This window comes from Crassostrea angulata, unplaced genomic scaffold, assembly GCF_025612915.1.
Source record: "Crassostrea angulata isolate pt1a10 unplaced genomic scaffold, ASM2561291v2 HiC_scaffold_214, whole genome shotgun sequence".
Classification (NCBI taxonomy): Eukaryota; Metazoa; Mollusca; class Bivalvia; order Ostreida; family Ostreidae; genus Magallana; species Magallana angulata.
In genome coordinates this window covers 1-19,381 of record NW_026441767.1, presented here as the reverse complement: position 1 = coordinate 19,381, position 19,381 = coordinate 1, and the positions used below count along the sequence as shown (strand labels likewise).

At 31.4% G+C, this 19,381-nt stretch overlaps 1 protein-coding gene across 2 annotated transcripts; it reads right to left on the bottom strand.

Annotated features, from left to right (window-relative positions):
• Positions 1-266: 266 nt before the first annotated feature.
• LOC128169789 (uncharacterized) lies at positions 267-15,650 on the bottom strand. Of its 2 annotated transcripts, none has more exons than XM_052835860.1 (9): positions 15,629-15,650; positions 13,979-14,163; positions 13,467-13,665; positions 8,713-8,820; positions 8,426-8,589; positions 1,211-1,278; positions 792-910; positions 549-607; positions 267-461 (listed from the first exon to the last, which is right to left on the bottom strand). In XM_052835860.1, exons 2-9 carry the CDS (start codon positions 14,090-14,092, stop codon positions 390-392), a joined length of 903 nt encoding a protein of 300 aa, XP_052691820.1. In that variant the 5' UTR covers positions 14,093-14,163; positions 15,629-15,650; the 3' UTR covers positions 267-389. The 2 variants fall into 2 exon arrangements, with proteins under 2 accessions (XP_052691820.1, XP_052691819.1); XM_052835859.1 differs by lacking the exon at positions 15,629-15,650 and adding an exon at positions 15,556-15,627.
• Between the last annotated feature and the right edge of the window lie 3,731 nt (positions 15,651-19,381).

Below are 19,381 nucleotides of genomic sequence, written 5' to 3'. Positions count from 1 at the left end.
TGTATAGAACAATAATTATTGGTATCATTTGATCAAATAATAATGCGAAACAACACACGACAAAGCACAGCAAGTCAGATAACTTAATAACAAGTTCACATTGTGGTGACAATGGCAACAGATCAAGATATGGTGCCGTGGTGACTGTTCTAACGTTTAAAAGAATGAGAGTGGTTTAAATACCAAAGTTAGACGGGATGCCTATAGCATGCTGCCACGTCTTGAACTATTTGCATCTGGATTTTTAAGTAAAGAAAAAGTGGAGCTCCAAATTCGAATGTTACTTATTGACCTTGACCACCTATAATCTGGAGTAAAAACTTAAAATGAAAAAATCTTCAAATGTCTTGACTAGATCCTAAAAAAAATCATGTGTGTCAAAATGACGTTTACTCCTTTTTTATAATCATTGGTTCACAACTCCCAGAACACAGGTCGTTAAATTGAGCTTCTTTTGAATCCTGAAAATTGAAGAAAAAAGAAGTAAATAAGCATTTTATATAAAACAAATTTTAAATTGATCTGATATGTCATTTTAAATTTATTACTTTTTGAATGTTAATATGTTTCTGTCCATCTTCATGCATTGAGCAAAATGTTTTCAAGCCTACAAAACATAAGTAAAATTGTACAAATATGATATTTTAAACAGATGTGTATAATAATTTTAATTTATTATTCACAATCCAAACTCATTTTGATCAAAATTTAATACAAAAACGACAATTTTGGGAATTAATAAAAAAAAATGCAAACGATATATTTATTGTGAATTTAATTTAAGAACTTACGTTTTCGAAAGAAGCAGGTCAGTGAAATCCAAAAAACAAGACAACAACAAATGCTGATCACTACCACTAACACAATGATATCAGTATCATTTTGATCAGTATGTTTTTCTGTGTCTTCGCTGTTAATAAGAAATTTAGATTAAGAGGATTAAAAAAAGAACCTTTACATGGAATTTGAAATCATATAAACATAAAAATACATAAGCAATGTTTTGTATAATTTTCAGTACAAAATATGTATAAATCGTGCAAGTATATAATATATTAAATTCAAGTTGAATTATGCATGCTATTACGAAATAAAGGGAGAACAATAACCAGAAGCAATTATTAATAAATTTTTAATGTTAATGATACGATAAAAATATTTAGAGGCTATAAATAAAAGGTCAAGCATCGCAGCTTAGTTTATTACATACTTTCTCAAATCTTCTCCTGATGCAACTGACTCGTCATTTAAGCCGTATTTGGTGTTTTTGCCTAAATCCTATAAGAATAATTTGTAACTATATGTAATGTACGCCACTTCTAGTTTCAATCAAACTTTTGTTGAAAATCTACCCTTTTTTGGACGAACGCTTCAGGGCAGTAATGAAAAATGAAGCTGACAAAACACAATGCCAAGTTGCAGAAAAATTTAATGATTTATGAGACGTAAAAAATCGTTTATGGAACCGATATGTACAGGCACGAGATCGTCAAAGCAGACCAACATTTGGGTGTCCAAGATGTACGACAGTCCGTGAGGACCGTTATTTTGCCAATGTTTCCAAGGACCGTTCCAAAGTGCTGTTTACTTAGTGCTGAATTTCAGAGAAGAAAAGACAGAACGATCTTTATTCAAACTGTTATTAACAGACTTATCTCAGCAAATCTTAAAACTTGTCGACCAGTTGTACGCCCGAAACATTGCAGAAATCGCCTACATCGGGCAACAGTACATAGAAATTGGCAACATCGTCAATTTGGTGTTGACTCCCATGATGGGAGAATGTTTGGGGGATCAAAGGGGAGAGAGATATGCCGATTATTGCGTTTCTAAGCATAATGGATTTGGAGGATGTTTGTTTATGATTGGAAAGGCTTGAATGTTGACTAAATAACTAATTTGAACTTTATTTTTGGTCGTACATTAAAACTTATACTTGATTTAATTGTCTCTGATACACAGCAGGAATTCATGAAAAGTAGATATATTGGTGAAAACACAAGATTTGTTTAAGACATATAATGCCATACACGGAATCATATACCTGGGGCCCGTTTCACAAAGCTATCGTATGACAAATATCTGTCTTAAAACCAAAAAATTTCATTAGTTTTTTTCATAGCTGTTTCACAAAAGTGTCTTAACTTGTGTTAATCTTTAGATTGTTCAAAATCCTAAGACACCAAGACACCTCTCTTAAGTCAATTTTAAACATGCCGGCGGCCTATGTTTTGATAAGAAATAGGCAACTTTTATGGCGTGAGCGTGTATTCAGGGACAGAATCAACCCATTAGATTTAAGGACGATTGTGACATCTTAGAGAAGTTACGTTTGCCAAAACATGTTATCTTTGACTTATGTATTGAGCTCAATGATCGTTTAGAGCACCCAACCAAAAGATCACATGCCCTTCCAATATCATTGCAAGTCATGGTTGCGCTTTGCTTTTATGCAAGTGGCAGTTTTCAAGCCGTATGTGCATATCTTCATGGTACATGTATAAGTAAAGCAAGTGTGTCCAGAATTGTTTACGCTGTTACATCTACTCTAGTTGCCTTAAGTCCTGTCTACATTTAATTGAGATATAAACACTATTATACTGGGCTTCTTCGCTCGTATATGTAATTTCCTAAATGTGATAGTGGCAATAGACGGGACACATATTCCTATTCAGGCACCTTTAACTCATAAGTATTTGTTTGTTTACAGAAAAAAAAAAACTTTTATTCAATTAATGTGATGGCAGTTTGCGATTCGAATTTAAAAGTTTTGAATTCGGTAGCAAAGTGGCCTGAATCATCTCATGACGCATATGTGTTCTCAAATTCTGTTTTGTGTCAAATGTTTGAGAATGGCAACATTAACAGAGGTTGTCTAGTTGGTGACAGTGCGTGCCCGTTAAAGTATTACTTACTAATACCCGTCACTGAACCCAAGTAACCCCCATGAGGAGTCATACAGTGATTCCCACGCTAAAACCAGGACCCCCATTTAGCGAGCGTTTGGTGTCCTTAAAATGAGGTTCCGATGCATCGATCGCTCCCGAGGGACACTACTTTTCCGGCCCAAGAGAGCTTGTCGAATCGTGACTGCTTGTGTGGTGCTAGATAACCTTTGCATCAAAAACAACGTCCCTGTGCCCCGAAACAGAATTAATTGTCGTATTTTTCAACAACCAGACAATGTTATATTCCAAGGAGTAAACAATTACGGTGCTGAAGTTAGAAGAAGATTAATTCAAATTCGATTCTGAGTACTAAGTAATTGCCATCTTTTCTTTGAATATTGTAATCAAAAGTTATAGTAATTCAAAGATATTTCATCATTTTAATGCAAGACATGCATTTGTATACAGGTTTTTAGGAGGCCAAATGGTCCGTAAATTACAATTTTGAATTATTAGAGAAAAAATTAAGATTTTATGGTTTCAAAATTATCATTTGATATTTTTATAGATATATCTTTCAAAAATTCAGCCTCCTTTATAATCAACAATCAATAAAAGAACACTAATCTCGGAAACAGATCTAGTAAAAAACAATTCACTAAATTGAATGCTGCTCCGACTCCGGTCGCACACTGATATCTACACTTGGAATAATGCCCATTTGACATAAGTATAAGTTGTGCTTTTCTTTTTCTAACTTGAGACGCTCTTCTTCAATTTCGAGGCGTTTCGTTCGAATTGCAGTCTGTCTTCCTCAACACGAAGACGCTGTTTATCTCCACAAGTGTGCATGTAGAGTTTTCATATCCATTTTCGACTCTTTTTCGCTTCTTTCCCACACATTTCTTCAAAGTCACCTGTTCATCTACAAAAATAAAAAAAAATTATAATTTGATGTCTATCCGGTATACATATTTTTTTACTTATTTCCATTGTAAATGCTTTTAAAAACAAATGCCTAAACTATTTAAAAAATTCACAATTTCAAAATAAATGTAATTGTCCTTAAATCTCTCTCTCTCTCTCTCTCTCTCTCTCTCTCTCTATTTACTTTTGAAATGATTTTCAAAAGACAAAAAAGATAATTAACATAGATGGTCTTTAATTGTACAAATGTAACACTATTTGACTTACCATTATCTGTACTTTCCATAATAGAAGAGGCATCTGTGGGCTTGGGACTGTTGGACGATGTCGTGGCCTCGTCCAGCACGTTTATATCCCACGCCTGTAATTTCTTTAATTCTCTCGTCCATGGGGGTTATAGACACATTGGATGGTAGAGACCCCCACCAATTTTTCTTTGTTCTCTTTTATTAAGCGCCAGCTTCTTCTTGCTTTTGCTAGACTTGCAAGTCTATTTCTTTTTAACATCCTTCCCCGAACGCATGACGTTAGAACAAAATAACTGCATTTACTCGTTCTGCAATATATTCCCAAGCCTTTTCTTCATACTGTTGCACACTGTTATACTTTGCTTGGCAAATAGCACTTGTTTCTTTTTTCAACTTCTTCCATTAAATTGATAATTCAGGAGCTGGAAAACTGGGATTTCTTTTGCTGTTCTGTGCCATTCTTGGAGAGCTCAACGTTGTAAATGCATGAGGTGTTCGCTGGTCAGATTTTTAATTACGGCAAATACAATCGAACACTCGATTTTACAGTAGCATGAAGGGGATATATTTAAGGTGTATATAATAAAATGGTGTGGCTGCAACAATTATATATGTTGATTCAATTTTATTTCAAATTTATAACTGATGCTCATCGTAGATGATATTAATGTAAATGTTATAATTATAAGAGATAAAGAAAATGTTTTGCACTTATTTTAATTATATAGATCTACCATGCACTAGTTGATATAATTCATATCAGTTGAATTAATGTAGATTTTTTTTTTCTTTACTGGTGTGTTTTTATTGTTTTTATCAAAAGAAAGTATAGAAACATACGGTACATTATTAAGTATCCAGTAATGTTATTCAAGATATATTTATACTACGGATTTCGTAAACAATGTGACAATTGTTTAAACTCTTATTTTGCCAAAACTTAATCATTTATTTATTTACAATACAAACTACTAATTGTTAGACCACAATTAATCACTTAATTGTGTACGGACTTTTCCGATTTTTTTCCCGATTACGACAAAGAGCACATGGATGGTGTGACCGGTCAGCAGAGGATACTCATTCCTCCTAGGTACCTGATCATACTTCTGTCTATTTTTGAGGTCCGTGTCGCTTTGCTTTGAATTTGAATTTCGTTTTATGGACTTTTGAGATGGTTCACAGTTTGTTATTGTCCTTTTTATTTAAAAAGAAATTAACCAAAAACAACAAGCCATGGTCAGATATGTTCTTAGCAAATAATGGTAGAGACATTGTTAAAATATTTGATTTTGGTAATGCATTTATCTCAATTATTTTGATACCTAAAAATAATGGGGTTTTTTTTTTGGTATGACTTTTTTACCTCATGGCAATAAGTCATAATGGATACTGATGCGTAAAACAATTTTTTTAATGTTCCAGTATGGCTGAATTCTAAAATTAGGATTAATAACAACTGCTACAGTGTTTTCTACAAAAAATGGTGTTAAAAATGTTGGTGATTTCTTATCAAATGACGGTTACTGATTATCCAAAAACATGTGTTAGCAAATTCAATATTTCAAGAATATGTGTAATTCATTACAAAAGTATTATTCCTGCTTTTTTTAAAATGTTTGTCATTGAATAAAAATGTTGAGGAAAATAGATGTGGTCCATATTTACCTATTTTATTTCGAATTTATTTTTATTAAATGGGAAATGTACTTAAGTGTTTTATAATTTTATAAACAAGAACACTATTGTTCCAACTTCAGTATACAAATGTAATGAAGAGCTGTAACGACATGGACTTGATAATATATGTATGCAAGATGTGTTTGTTGTTTAAACATTAAAATGGATTCATCATAATAATGATTGCAGTACTGAATCCTTCAGAGGATTCTCTATGTATGTTACTACCTTTAAAAAATCAAAATCAAAACCGAAGACTTGTTGATTTTGTGGCACTGAAATAGGAACTAATCTGCATATCTTTATTATGTGTGAAAAAATATTACCTCTGAAATTTTAGCTTGCATATATACACAACAACCTCTAATAGAATCGGTTTAATGTTACCAATATCATTTTAGGTGAGACACCATTATATGGTAATAACAATGTAATACATTATATTATATGATGTTACAAACAGTTTATTTTTTAGCCGTGCTCTGCTGAGAGTTCTGGCTGTGGGCAGGCAAATCACCAATGTTACTATAAATAGCATAACTTCAAAAGTAAACCAAAAAACTGAACAGCGTCAAAGTAAAAGCTTCCGCTATTCAAAATAGTCACACAAAGAGCCACGTTTTGTCAAAAGTGTTTTTTTTTTTTAATTTTTAAGAGAATTATCTATCTTTTAAGTTTCCTTATTCCTTACGTATTTTAAAAATAAAACTATGCATTTTGGACACATACAATGCGCATGAATATCCATGAACTACTTTGCTGCACATTGAAGAAATGGGGATTGAATTTATAACGCTTGTTGCAAAAATAAATAGCAACTGTTGAACTTTTTCTACTAGACATACATATTTTTGTTTATCGCCGCTTACAAAATTTGGAATTTGGTCGCACTCTGACGCATTGCCGAAATTAAAAGAATGAGAGAGAGAGAGAGAGAGAGAGAGAGAGAGAGAGTTTCTCAGTTTTCACTACACTATATGCATAAAAACACATCAAAAAAGCCCGGCTTTTAGTACTTTAGTACTTTGATTCATGTTCGTTGCATAGTAGATTTCCAAATTTGTGTGGCCTATTATGTCATTTAAAAATGAAATATTACATTGAAAGATCTGAAGCACTGCACAATTCAAAATTGTTAATTTTTGATAACCAGTGGTCGCTCTAGAAATCTTTTTTTGAACAGAACTAGTAGTGTAATATTTCATATATTTTTTTTAGTAACAAGAGCAGTAATTGATTGAGTTTTTTTTTTAATATCTTCCATTTTCATGTACCTCTGTAAATCAAAAAGCATATTTCTTTACTGATGTACACGTTCGTACATGTATACATGGACGGTGATACGGAAAACAAAAATGTAAAACCAATATGTATCTTATTTTTTTTATGAAAATACAATGAATAAATGTAAAATTTAAAAAAAACGCTTTATTGAAGGTTCAATGACAGGTTTAAAGGGTTAGACTTTTTACAATCTAGGGATACTCCGTGGGAATATTTTTTATAGCATTATTTACAATTTACCCTCTTTATAAATGGTTGCGTAATAGTCATACAAATTGTACCTTTTTAATTATTTTGACGAAATTAAACTCTAGACAATACATTTAACGATTTTTTTTATAATTTTTTATTTTCTTAACTTTTAAGTTTTATATGGCTCCATTATCGATGTTGCACGGGGTCACTGTTTTTACAATTTATTCTACCTGAAGATGCGTGCATATTTATCTCACATATTATAGCATCGCTGTTTTTTTGTAGAAGAATTTTGACACATTTTCCCCATACATATTTATATGCCGAACTTTAAATTTATCTTACAGCTCCAGTATGGGCCCGTGTGTCATGGTTTAATTAATTTCGAATCTTCACTATCTACGAATTCTTGCATAATGATGTCACAGTTATTGGATTGGTAGTTCTTAAAAAAAAAGAAGATTGTTCAATATATTCCCTGTATATTTCTATCTTTAAAATTGACATCCCTATTAGGGCTCCTGAATCGATCTTGAAGTCATGTTTTTGCAAATTTAGAACCAATATTACATATCTGAAGCCGCGTGCATAATCTCAAAAGTTATTTAAATATGTTTCTATATATTTCTATGTCAAATATGGAAACACCTTTTTGACCCTAGAGTTGGTCTGCAGGTCATGGTTTTATAACTGAAAACCATAACTTTTTTTTACAAATTTGGTGTAAGTATTAACATTCATTCTTTATCTTATAATTCTTTCTTATTCTAAAATCTATTTCAGTGTTGCACTCTATTTTTGCTGATTATTGTCCTATTTTACCAAGGTTTCGCCTTTTATTAAAACAATATAGAATGCTCTTTTAACAAATATGTTTTAAACCAAGTTGGGTTAAATTTGGTTTGTTGATTCTGAATAAGAGATCAAAGATGATAAAAATTAACAATCAGGCGGACGAACGAATTGTTTAAAAAACCTCATTAGATGTTTTAGTCCAGATGAGGTAACGTAATTCTCCAAATGACGAGAAGAAAAAACATGTTAAACTTAAATATTTCTACAACAATGCAAGAAATAAAACTGAATTTTGTTAATCGTAATCAAAATCATATATGGTATCAAACCATTCCCTTAAAAATCATAAATACAAAGATTATCACAGTGTTGCTTAAAATTGTGCGCAATACAATTCAAATCGCTCACCTTAACAGTAAAGATAAAATCTGTTTTTCCTAAATCTTCAGCAATGGATATTCCTTTGTTTGTGTTGCTTGGATTAGGTTTAGGTGTAGTAATGTTTGCATTGATCGAAGAACTCTGTCCACTGGAACCTTCTTTAGTCAAAGATGCAGGAATACATTCTTTATCTAGCAATTATTTTAAAAAAGAAATTATATATATATATATATATATATATATATATATATATATATATATATATATATATATGTGTGTGTGTGTGTGTGTGTGTGTGTGTGTGTAACTCTTACTTTTCAAATATTCATCTGATTGATACTGAAACGGACACATAATACAGCGTTTCCTTGTGTTCTCAATGACTCTTCCTAATCCCGTTTCATAATATGGACAAAACCTTCCTAGAAAAAAAGAAGAATAAACGCATTGAAATAAAAGGAATATAGAAAAACAAGCATTGGTACATTGCTCAAAAAATCGTTGTTGTTTTTGTTCAGCATTTATATAATAGTCCTCTTATATATTTCTTTAACTTTCTCACACACACTTATATATTTTGTACGTATGCTTAGACACAGATGTTCATATTGGAATGTATACCAAAAATTGTTTCCTAAAAGTATTTAAATACATAATGGTATTTCCATATCTATTATTATCAAATTTTATATTTGAGAGATTTTTGTTGTATGATCTGCCAAAAAATGAGTAGAATAAATTTCGTAAGTGAATTACTTGATGAGATCTGTTACTTTTTATTTTTATTTTTTTTGTAGAAATGAAAGTTATTTAAGAGCCTGCAACCCCGATGTGTTTTCAGTTTACGTCTGTTACAATGCACTTTGAAAAATTGCATATTTTAAAATGAAAACAGTTAAGGTTTTTTTTTTGGACGAAGTCAATTTAAGTCATCGCACCTAGGAAAAAAATCGAATTTTTATTATTCAATGATAAATGATTTTTTTTTTTTTAACTTGTTAAAATTGATTTGAGATATTAAGGAAAAAAGATGAATAAGATAGATGACCTGAAAAGCAGACAGCAGTTTCTCAATTCTCTTTCTACAATCGACACATTCGAGAAAAACTTGTGCTTATGTTTATGATAATACGAACAGGTTTACATTGCTTTGCGTTAACATGTATTGAGATCAAGGTACAGTTATATTGTAAATGGCGTTTGTTTTAAACACTCACGACAACCATGATGACATCTATTTTAGTTAATCTGAAAAACAAACGCACAGTCATATATTATTTAAATCAAATGCCCGAATCTACGAAGTGATTTAATTGATCTGGATTTGAAAACCGACTTTTAATGTTTAGAGGTATCAAGCTTTTATACCATATCATTAAAGGGAGTTAGGCACGATTTTCGATCATCAATACTTTTTTTATTTGTATGTTTATGGTTAACTTTTTTGAATGATTGGCCACCATCTAAATGTTATAAGAGATTCAGAGGTAATGTCTCATTGTACTTTAAACATAGCTCAGGTGTTTAACTGTTGTATTTGTATACATATGATGTAAAATATAGAATAACCATTTCTTTGACAAAATGACTCGTGACAAACAAGGTAAATCGATTCAATGTGTTCACAAATCTATTAATTTATAATGATATCAACAGAAGATTTTATTCAAAAAGCTTTTACCAGTAAAACACATATGTAAAAAATATTTACGTTCGAGATCTGTTATCAAAACAAAGATTTGCAAACTCTGTATCTTGCTTATAACTCAATATTCGACTTTCAAATTTTGACAAAGCATTAAAAATACCCAATTTTAACTAATATTCTGGTCGTTAACACTGAAATAAAATATTTGAGCTCAAATTCGTTTCTTAGACCCTTTTAATTAACTATTGTTTTGTCCGCTTATTATCAATATTGTTGTACAATAATTTATTGACAACAAAGCTTAGCCATCATTATGATCGTAAACATTTACTTTAGCTTGTTTATACTGGTCTCTATTTTTGGTTGTGTTCTACCTGACCCTAATGACGATACATTTTACACGTAGTCATCTGTTTACAAGGTTTTTTTTACTGCAAACTTATTAAAAACAAAGTTCAAATTTTGTTATAGTTACACATTTTTTCGAAGTGTCTTACATGTAAGTGTTATGATTTTTAAAAAATGGTATACACTTATAACGCCCTTCCAGAAAGGATTAACTTGTGTTGACATGGTGAAAAAATAAATACATTTTCGAAGAAGCCCAAGCATACATCACTCACCTGAGCAGCAACAGACATAATAAAACCAGGTTTATGGAGTCAAAACACAAAATTTATGGACAAAGTAGGATAAAACATGACGATCCTTTATACATAATAATCCATTATCCCCTTAACAAACAGTTGTTGATAAACAATTGTTTATTTATCAGATATCAACATATATTAAACTCTGAATCCCATGTGGGGCCCAAAAGTCGTCCATGATCCAAAGTCTAAATATTTTGAAACAATTAGCAATGAGTCAAAATGCTTGCATACATGTACAAGTCAAACTATACAATAAAATAATGAAAACGTTTTTCTTTTGTAAAATAAAATCCCAAATGTGGACCCACCCTACTCCTGAAGATTTCAATTTTAACAAATTTGAACATTATTTGAGGGTGCTTTCACCAAAGTGACAGCTTATTTAGGCAATTCCCTTTTGAAGAAGACTTTTATAGATTTTTCTCCATATATTCCTATGTGAATATTTGTCCCCTAACCACCATTGTGGCCAAACCCTTCCCCCGGGGATCATGGTTTGAGCAGACTTGAATCTATCCATCCACACAAGTTTCAGTTTTTTGGGGGCATTCAGTTTTAAAAGGAAAATTTTTAAAAATTTACCTTAGATATTCCTATGTAAAAGTTCAAGCCCCAAACCTACTGTGGCCCAACTCTACCCCCGGAGAGAATGGTTTGAACAAACTTGAACAAGTTTCAGTTTTTCTGGCTGATTAGATTCTGAGAATAATATTTTTAAAGATTACTCTTAATATACCTATGTAAAATTTCATCTGCCATTGTGGCATCACATTACTCGTGGGGGTCATGGTTTGAACAAACTTGTATTCATTCCACATTAGGATGATTCCACACAAGTTTCAACTTTTCTAGCTGATTAATTTCTGGAAAGAAGATTTTTTATGATTAAATTAATAAATTCCTCTTTAAAAATTCGACTCCGTATTGTGGCCCCGCCCCACCCATCTGATCATAATTTTACAACTTTGAATCTACATTCTTCAATACATGTAGATTCATCAATTTAAGTTTCAATTTTCTTGGCCAAATGGTTTTTGAGTTGAATATTTTTTTTTTAATTTCTCAATAATTCCTAATTTTCTTCACCTAAAAGGGTATGATCCTTAATATTTACAACTTTGAATCACCGTTCCCCTTAATGGTGCATTGTGTCAAGATTGGTTTAATTTAACCCCCTGATTCTGGAAAAGATGTTGATAATGATGAAAAAAAATTACGGATAGACGGACGATTAACAAAATGTTATCACAAAACTTCAAATAAGCTTTCAGCTCAACTGAGCTAAACAAAATTATGACTATAATATCAAACAAATGTATGAAAATAATATTGCAGAATTTAAACATTTCTAAGAATGTTTAATTTTTTAAGCATTAAAAGCTACTACTCTGTATTTTAAAGAACCTTTTGGCAGAAGACAAGTGAAAAGAAAATGTATCTTCACTATGTGATGCATGTAAGTTAGTTGAGTGTATATATATATATATATATATATATATATATATATATATATATATATATATATATATATATATATATATTATGTTATTTTATTGTGAAATAGTTTAACAAATATGGCAACAAGTAAGGATTTTTATGCGTCTCACAAAAAAATGAAACATTATACTTCTAGGTTTTATAAAGATATTTATATTCAAACAATTATGTTAAACAAATGATATTTTTTTTATGTTTACAATTTTCAAACACAAAATGAAATGTAATTTCGATTATGAAATTATGTTGGAAAGAAACATTATTTAGAAACTTGATGTTTTGTGCGAAGAAATTAAGATCTAATAATAATATCTTAACCTTCATACGAAAATATTTTTGAATGGACTATATTGCATTTAAACATCTTAAGAAATTATTTGTGAATTGACTATATTGTATTAGAATTTTATGATGTACTACATGTTTCTTTAACATGATGCATATTTCAACAATAAAAGAGAAAAAAATCCAAATTTTGAAAAACAAAATAAAGTGCGTTTTATTTTTTTCATTGAGCTTTGCCATATACATGTAACTCTGAGCAGAGCATGCTGACTCACATGTTTTACTTCGATGCATAGTTTATACCATCAGATACCGAGTTTGACAGGCACTTTTTCTATGATACAACTACACAGGGGCCAAGCCCTTTTTAACATTAATTTCAATGAACTGAACTGAACTTTATTTATTTTACAACGATTGATAAATTTACAACGATTGATTAACAAGTTCTACAACGTATACAAATAACTCTCGTTGGCACGGATGTTGGCGCGAGGGGTCATTGGTGTGATTTCAATGTAACCATGAATAAAGAAAGGGATTGAACGCTGATCTAGATTAAAAGAAACTACCCACTCGCTTCAAAAGCCTAAAAAATCAATTAATTTTTATAACATTCGCAATGTGCATGTTGTTTTCAGAAAAATGATCTCTGAGATACAGTCATGCTGAATTTCAAGCTGATGGGTCCTAAAATAATAGATATACGTCATTATTCTCTCGAAGTCGCCAGTTTATTTTTAATCGGACATTTACCGGTCCAGGGTCCAGGGTTCACGATGGGTTTTTGCCTATGACAACAACACTATCTCGACAAATAGAGAAACATTCGCATTGATCTTTTAAAATCTCACATCAAACGCACGCTTCTGACACCCTCTTCCTCGAGTAGTGTCACATCATTGCTTTAAAAACACACTTTGAAGTTCTAGTTTATCAAACATTATTTTGATTGTTACATGTACATTGATTGACTTATAAGTACCTGTAATTAGACTTCTGGGAGCGCAGACCTCTACAAGTCCCCCTCCATTCATAACACAATGATAAACCAAACGATCCCCGGTGCATGTTTGATGTCTGCTACAATTCTTTTTAATCGATCTTCTGTTGAGTATTCCAATGTTTTGAGGACAATTGTCAACTTTTTCTATGGTTGTTTTCGACTCATGACAAGTATCATCCTGTTGTAATGAATCGTTTAAAAGATATAACAAAGTTTATCATATTGTTCGTTTATTGACTAACCATGATCCTTGTACTGTTAACAGACAGCGAATTTGGCATTTGCTTATGGTTATTTTTATCGTGAATTTAATTTATCACTCCCTCTTATACATAATAAAGCACATAATTAACTAAATCATTTCAAAATGAAATCAACATATTGATCATACTGATCATCTTGTACACCTTTTTAAAACATTTTCGTAGAAATTTCAAATTGTACATTTCAAGTAGCTTTAATGTTCAGCATAACAACATTGATTAAATCACCTCCGTGTATCTTTTTTGACGACTCTCGTTCAATGTTCTAGAAATGCATGCATGCAGAAAGCACATGTAAAAGAAAATGAAACGGACATTGAAAACACTCCGATGGCCTGACATCTTTATCGATGTTTCTAGCGACTTTATGGTGCGCTGTCTTCAGAGGTCCACCAGGGAATTAATTGCGAGATCTGAAAAAAATATATTCTTAAATATCATTTTACATGCCTCAACGGTTTTTCTTACCATTTTTCGAAAGCAGACATGCAACAGTGTAGTGTCATGAAAAGGTATGACTATTAATGATTGAGAACAGATCAAGGACAGTTTTTTAAGCAATGTGCTACCTGTATGACGCCGATATATAGAATTATCCCTACTTGGCCCCGTTCCAAAAAAAAAAATAGCTAATGTTTCCCACGGGTGTAATCAATTGCAGTTTAAAGTTTAAATAAAATTTATTAACAAGTCTGTCCATCGTTCACGGCAGTTAAGATACACAATTACAAACACAGTACTGATCAGATCCAACCTAACAAAAAAGTAAACTTAAGCTAAATCTTAGTTTACTTTCAGGGTTTACTCTTGGTTTATTACAATGGACCCCGTTTATTTCGAAAAGGCATTGAATGGGAATTACAGGTAGTAAGATAATTAGAGAATAGACGGGTCTGCTTCACATTTCACTGTTTAACGAGGACCCCAAAAGCAAACCGCAAGTAAACCCAAAGTAAAACCCCGAGTAAACCCAAAGTAAACCCCAACTGGACACAAATTTTCAAAAAGTAAACCCAGATTTAACCCCGAAAATATCCGGAGGTTTAGTTGGGGTCTACTGGTCTGATCAGTACTGTATATATTGCTAGGTTAGATGTTTTGTCGATATTTAACATTGTTTTTGAAAGACAAATCGTAAATTGACTGTTTCTACACACAAAGCTACAGCGGTATAAAGAAAAACGACGGTGCCCTATTGAGCGGGAATTTCTAAATAAATTGTTATTGTTATGCGTGACCTGCAATCAGCATTTTAAAAAAATCACACCGGGATTTTTTATCCATGCTTTGCGTGAATGATTCTGTGGGCAATGTATTTAAAATAAAATCAAAGAAGTTAGTCAGGATACGCCTGGTCTTGCAAATCGTCTATCATTTATATGATACATAAAGTCACCAATTTTAAACGAGTTTGTTAGCCTTTCTTATAGTAAATGATTGCTCCGCTGATTTTTTTTAAAACAAATTATTAAAAAAACATGTATTTGACAATACAAAATCAAATCTGTTGATCTTTTGTCAGTTTCATTGTGATTTTTAAAACCTTAATCATGATTAAGACATCTGCTTTAAAGAGCATTTTGTTAAACTTATATACCTAAAAATAAGAAGCAATAACTACCATACTTAGGAAGGACATTAAACAATTATATTAATAGTTTAGTATATTCACCTTTCTCAAGGTAAGTCAGCTAAGCTTGAGAAATAATCATACACAGACTTCTTAATTAAAGTTCAAGACAACATTGTTTTCACATTTTCAAAATCTACGCTATGTAACTATAATTAAAACATAACGAACCTACCTGTTCACATTAAGACCGTATTTTAACACAGGCGTTATGTTATGTCGACAGTAATTTATACTTTAAATATTACCTGGTAATGTATAGCAGCCCTGTTTTGCCATTAAACGCCAAAGTGAACTTGGTACACAATTAAGCCTAAAAAGTGCAACAGTCGGGGCTACCTCCATTACTGTCGGCGATGCTCATAAGAGCAAACAGCACAGTCTGTTTTGTTTATACACTTGGAAAAACCAAATTTATAGGGGGAGGGGGATTTTTTTGTTTTTTGTTTTTTTAATTTACCTTATGCTTGGACGTTTGTGAAAAGATGATAAAATCAATCAATATGATACTCATGAAATAATAATGAAACTTCATGAAAGTGTTTCCCACCCCGAAATTACTGACTCAACACAATACAGCTGACTGAGGATGATCAAAGGTACTCTAGGGATATTTTGCATTCAACTGATTCAAACAGATGTACCGTATATTAGTTTTTTTCCACTTGTATCCAATTTTTGCTTTGTTCGCGACATTTTCCGAATCACGGAAAATAAATCATCGTAAATTTGATACAAAGTTTTGTTCTTGTAATAGAGGTCAAGTAAACAGTTAAGTTACAGTACGGTGAACTGTGTTCAGTTTGTTAAGTTAGAGGTAGATATTGCGGAATCGGATGAGAAGCGCCAGATAACAGGTATGTAAGCCTCGTTGTTTATTTAATAATCCATTGACAAGCTGTATTGGCATTTAAAATGAGAAGAATAATTTAACTAATTAACAACTGGTTATCAAAATTTTAAATACAACGGATATATTATTTAATTTCGTTTGATATACAAACAGACATATTTATACATGTACATATATGTCTCTATTTATCCCTTACTTTTCTGTGGTGGGAATTAGAAACCAGGGACAAAGTAGAGGGAAATGGAAGAAAATCACAATTAGATGGGAAAAAATGTATACTTTAGCAGTAGAAGTAACAAACTCTCATTTACATCTTTGTTAGCTACTGAATTCTCGTTCAGAAAAAAACAAGACTGTGGGGTTGAAGATTAAAGAATGTCGGCATTGTTTGCGTCGTTCGTGTATCATGGACGAAAATATAGGGGCTATTGAAATGTACACAATAAAGTAAAAGTATCTGACATCAATGGAACTACAGATATCATTACTTTTGGACAATGTTTTTCCATGTGATATTTCGAAGAGAACAAACATATCAAAGGTGAATAAATCAAACGAAGAAAATTGTTGCATATTGACTCGCATCGTTTATTATGTATCTACTATAGATGGGTCATTATGCAGATCTTTATTGCAAACTCTTTAGATTTACGAAGACATTTAAGAAGACATTTAAGAGTTTTATTTAGGATTAAGAGCAACCTCATTATGGTTAAGGATTTTAATAAATTTCAATAAATACATTAACTCTAACAGTGTAATTCATATGCAAAATTAACTTCTAATCAATCTAACTAGTATGCTTTGATAATGAACTACTTGATAACTTTATGGGATTAATACTATTTTTATTGATAAGTTTTGTTTGCTACATTTTTTTGTTGATTGATAATTGCAATGGTTGCTACTTTCAAACCAAAGGTCTGAATTGTTCAAAACTGACTAATTTTAAAGTAGTTACTTTGAAAATAGTCTCCGTGAACTAAAAGCTGGGACATTTTGGGAATTAGAATATTTCACGTAGCCTCATAACAATTTCATTGAACAATGTGCAGATCTCAACTCGAATTTTCTCCGTTCGTACACGTTCTTTATTGAGATCGCTACGCTCGCTATTAACATTATTTTTTGGGGTTGGGGTGGTGGAGGGGTATATTTATGTTCGTATTTAAGCGTTCTTAAACCAACACTTTAGTTAAAATTATTTTTTTTTATTGTAGAGTATACTACAATAAAGAATATAACTTTAACTATAGTGTTGGGTCAAATTAATTCCCTTTGTATGTTTTCCCTTGTTCCACTGGAATAGATCTCAGTCAGAATTTGGATATGTTTATTGACTTCGTATAATTCATGTTCGAAGAATCTTTAGCATATTCATTTAGAATTAGATTCATCTTCACAACTAGATGATATTTACACAAAAAAATAAGCAATTTATATTTCAAATGTTCAATCGACACGGCCGTTAGGATTTACATGTGATTACAATTGTTTTTTGTTTAACAAAAATTGTTATAAATAATTTCTTATGTCAGCTTGGCTCCTTTCTTAAGGTAAGGTTTGCGGTTACAGGGAGATAACTCACACATTTTCATTGTGACGTAACACCAACTACCCTTTATTTCAGTTATGACCTCAAAATTTATATGACGTCATAATTAATTTCAGGTTTTTTTATTTCGCGGTTTTTTTTTAATTTCAATGAAAAAATAAGAGGACACAAGCATTATATCAATTTCCATGAAAACGAATTCCGCATTATATGGTTTTGAATAGTGTTTTAGAAACATCAGATTAGACATATTCTAAGATACGTTTTTCCTGAAATCGGTGGACTTGGAAAGGTTTCAAATAAGGTGTTTTCGTTTACAAAATAGTAGTCCAAAATTAAGACTTTTGTTGCGTTTTATTATATTTTTAGATAGTTCATCAGAAATTAATAAAAGTGAATCATGATATTAATGGTGATATAATTTTCGAACATTTTAAGCATAAATAACCCCCATAATAGTCACATATAAAATGTACATATTTTCACGAAATTGTTTACATTTCATCAAAATGAAAATTGGACTTCATGAACTTTGACCTTTTGTAGTTATAAAACGAGACGGGCAATATCAAAATTCATTTGAATTTAATGAGAAAAAAGACTTTAGTATAGTGAACAAAATGGTATGTAACTTTGGTACAATCTCTTAAAAATGCAAGCCGCAAACCTTACCTTAAATGCATGTACATCGTTTATGCCTCAATTAGATCGGGCACGGATAAGGCGATATAACTAGTGAATTTTGACAGACGTTGTTTTGTAACCAATGGATAAATACCTTAATACGATGAAATGATGAATCAACGTGCAGACAAATGTTCAAGAAAGTCCGAGATAATTACTAAAAATTACTGATAATTTGCAACAGAATAATGTTTTTATTATAAATGCATCTCATAAACATAACACAATATTAAATTTATATCACTGAAATGTCAATCCTAGAAAAAAGTATTCCGTTCCCAAATAGATGATTACACATATTCCGTAGTTAGTTCTTAGCTGCCTGAAGAAATCCGTCTTACTGAACGTTCAGTTTATTTTTTTTTCAAATACAATCGATAAAGGTTTCCACATTCGTTCTGCCTTTTAGTTAAGCCTGTCAACTATGACTCATGTCTTTCGGTTTCATATGCAATAATAACCTATTATCCTAAATTTGAAAGACGATATGGTTACTGCTTTTCAGAAATATCAGATAACTTTATTTTGAGTATAACGATTGTTATGTCACACATGCGTAGTGATTAAATGTCCGATAGACAACCTGCGTCGTTAGGTATTTAAACTATGGTTCTCCAGTTGTGACATCTTTAGTAAAGTATGTATGTTCACCTTCAGTCAGAATATGTTTAGTTACCACATAAAATCGTTATAGCGTTGTTTTTTTCTGTTCGTCATACCGGGATTTAGCATATGCCCCTATTGCATGATTAAGGTCGTTTTACACAGCTGTGACATTGGGAATTTCATTAAAATTACGTAAACAAGAAAATTTGTTGAAACCTGCCCAGTTTCTGGCGTCTATTTGAAACCTTATAAATCTTTTTGGAAATAGTTGAGTACATTTGAGTAAGTTTTGAAATAGTTCTA

What these genes read in the sequence shown, in the direction of transcription:
- LOC128169789 (XM_052835860.1), bottom strand. Translation starts at nt 14,092, where the DNA reads ATGTCAGGCCATCGGAGTGTTTTCAATGTCCGTTTCATTTTCTTTTAC. An exon ending in TCCCAGAAGTCTAATTACAG is followed by an intron (nt 8,821 to 13,466) that starts GTACTTATAAGT and finishes CTTTTTTTCTAG; the next exon opens with GAAGGTTTTGTCCATATTAT. An exon ending in ATCAGATGAATATTTGAAAA is followed by an intron (nt 8,590 to 8,712) that starts GTAAGAGTTACA and finishes AATAATTGCTAG; the next exon opens with ATAAAGAATGTATTCCTGCA.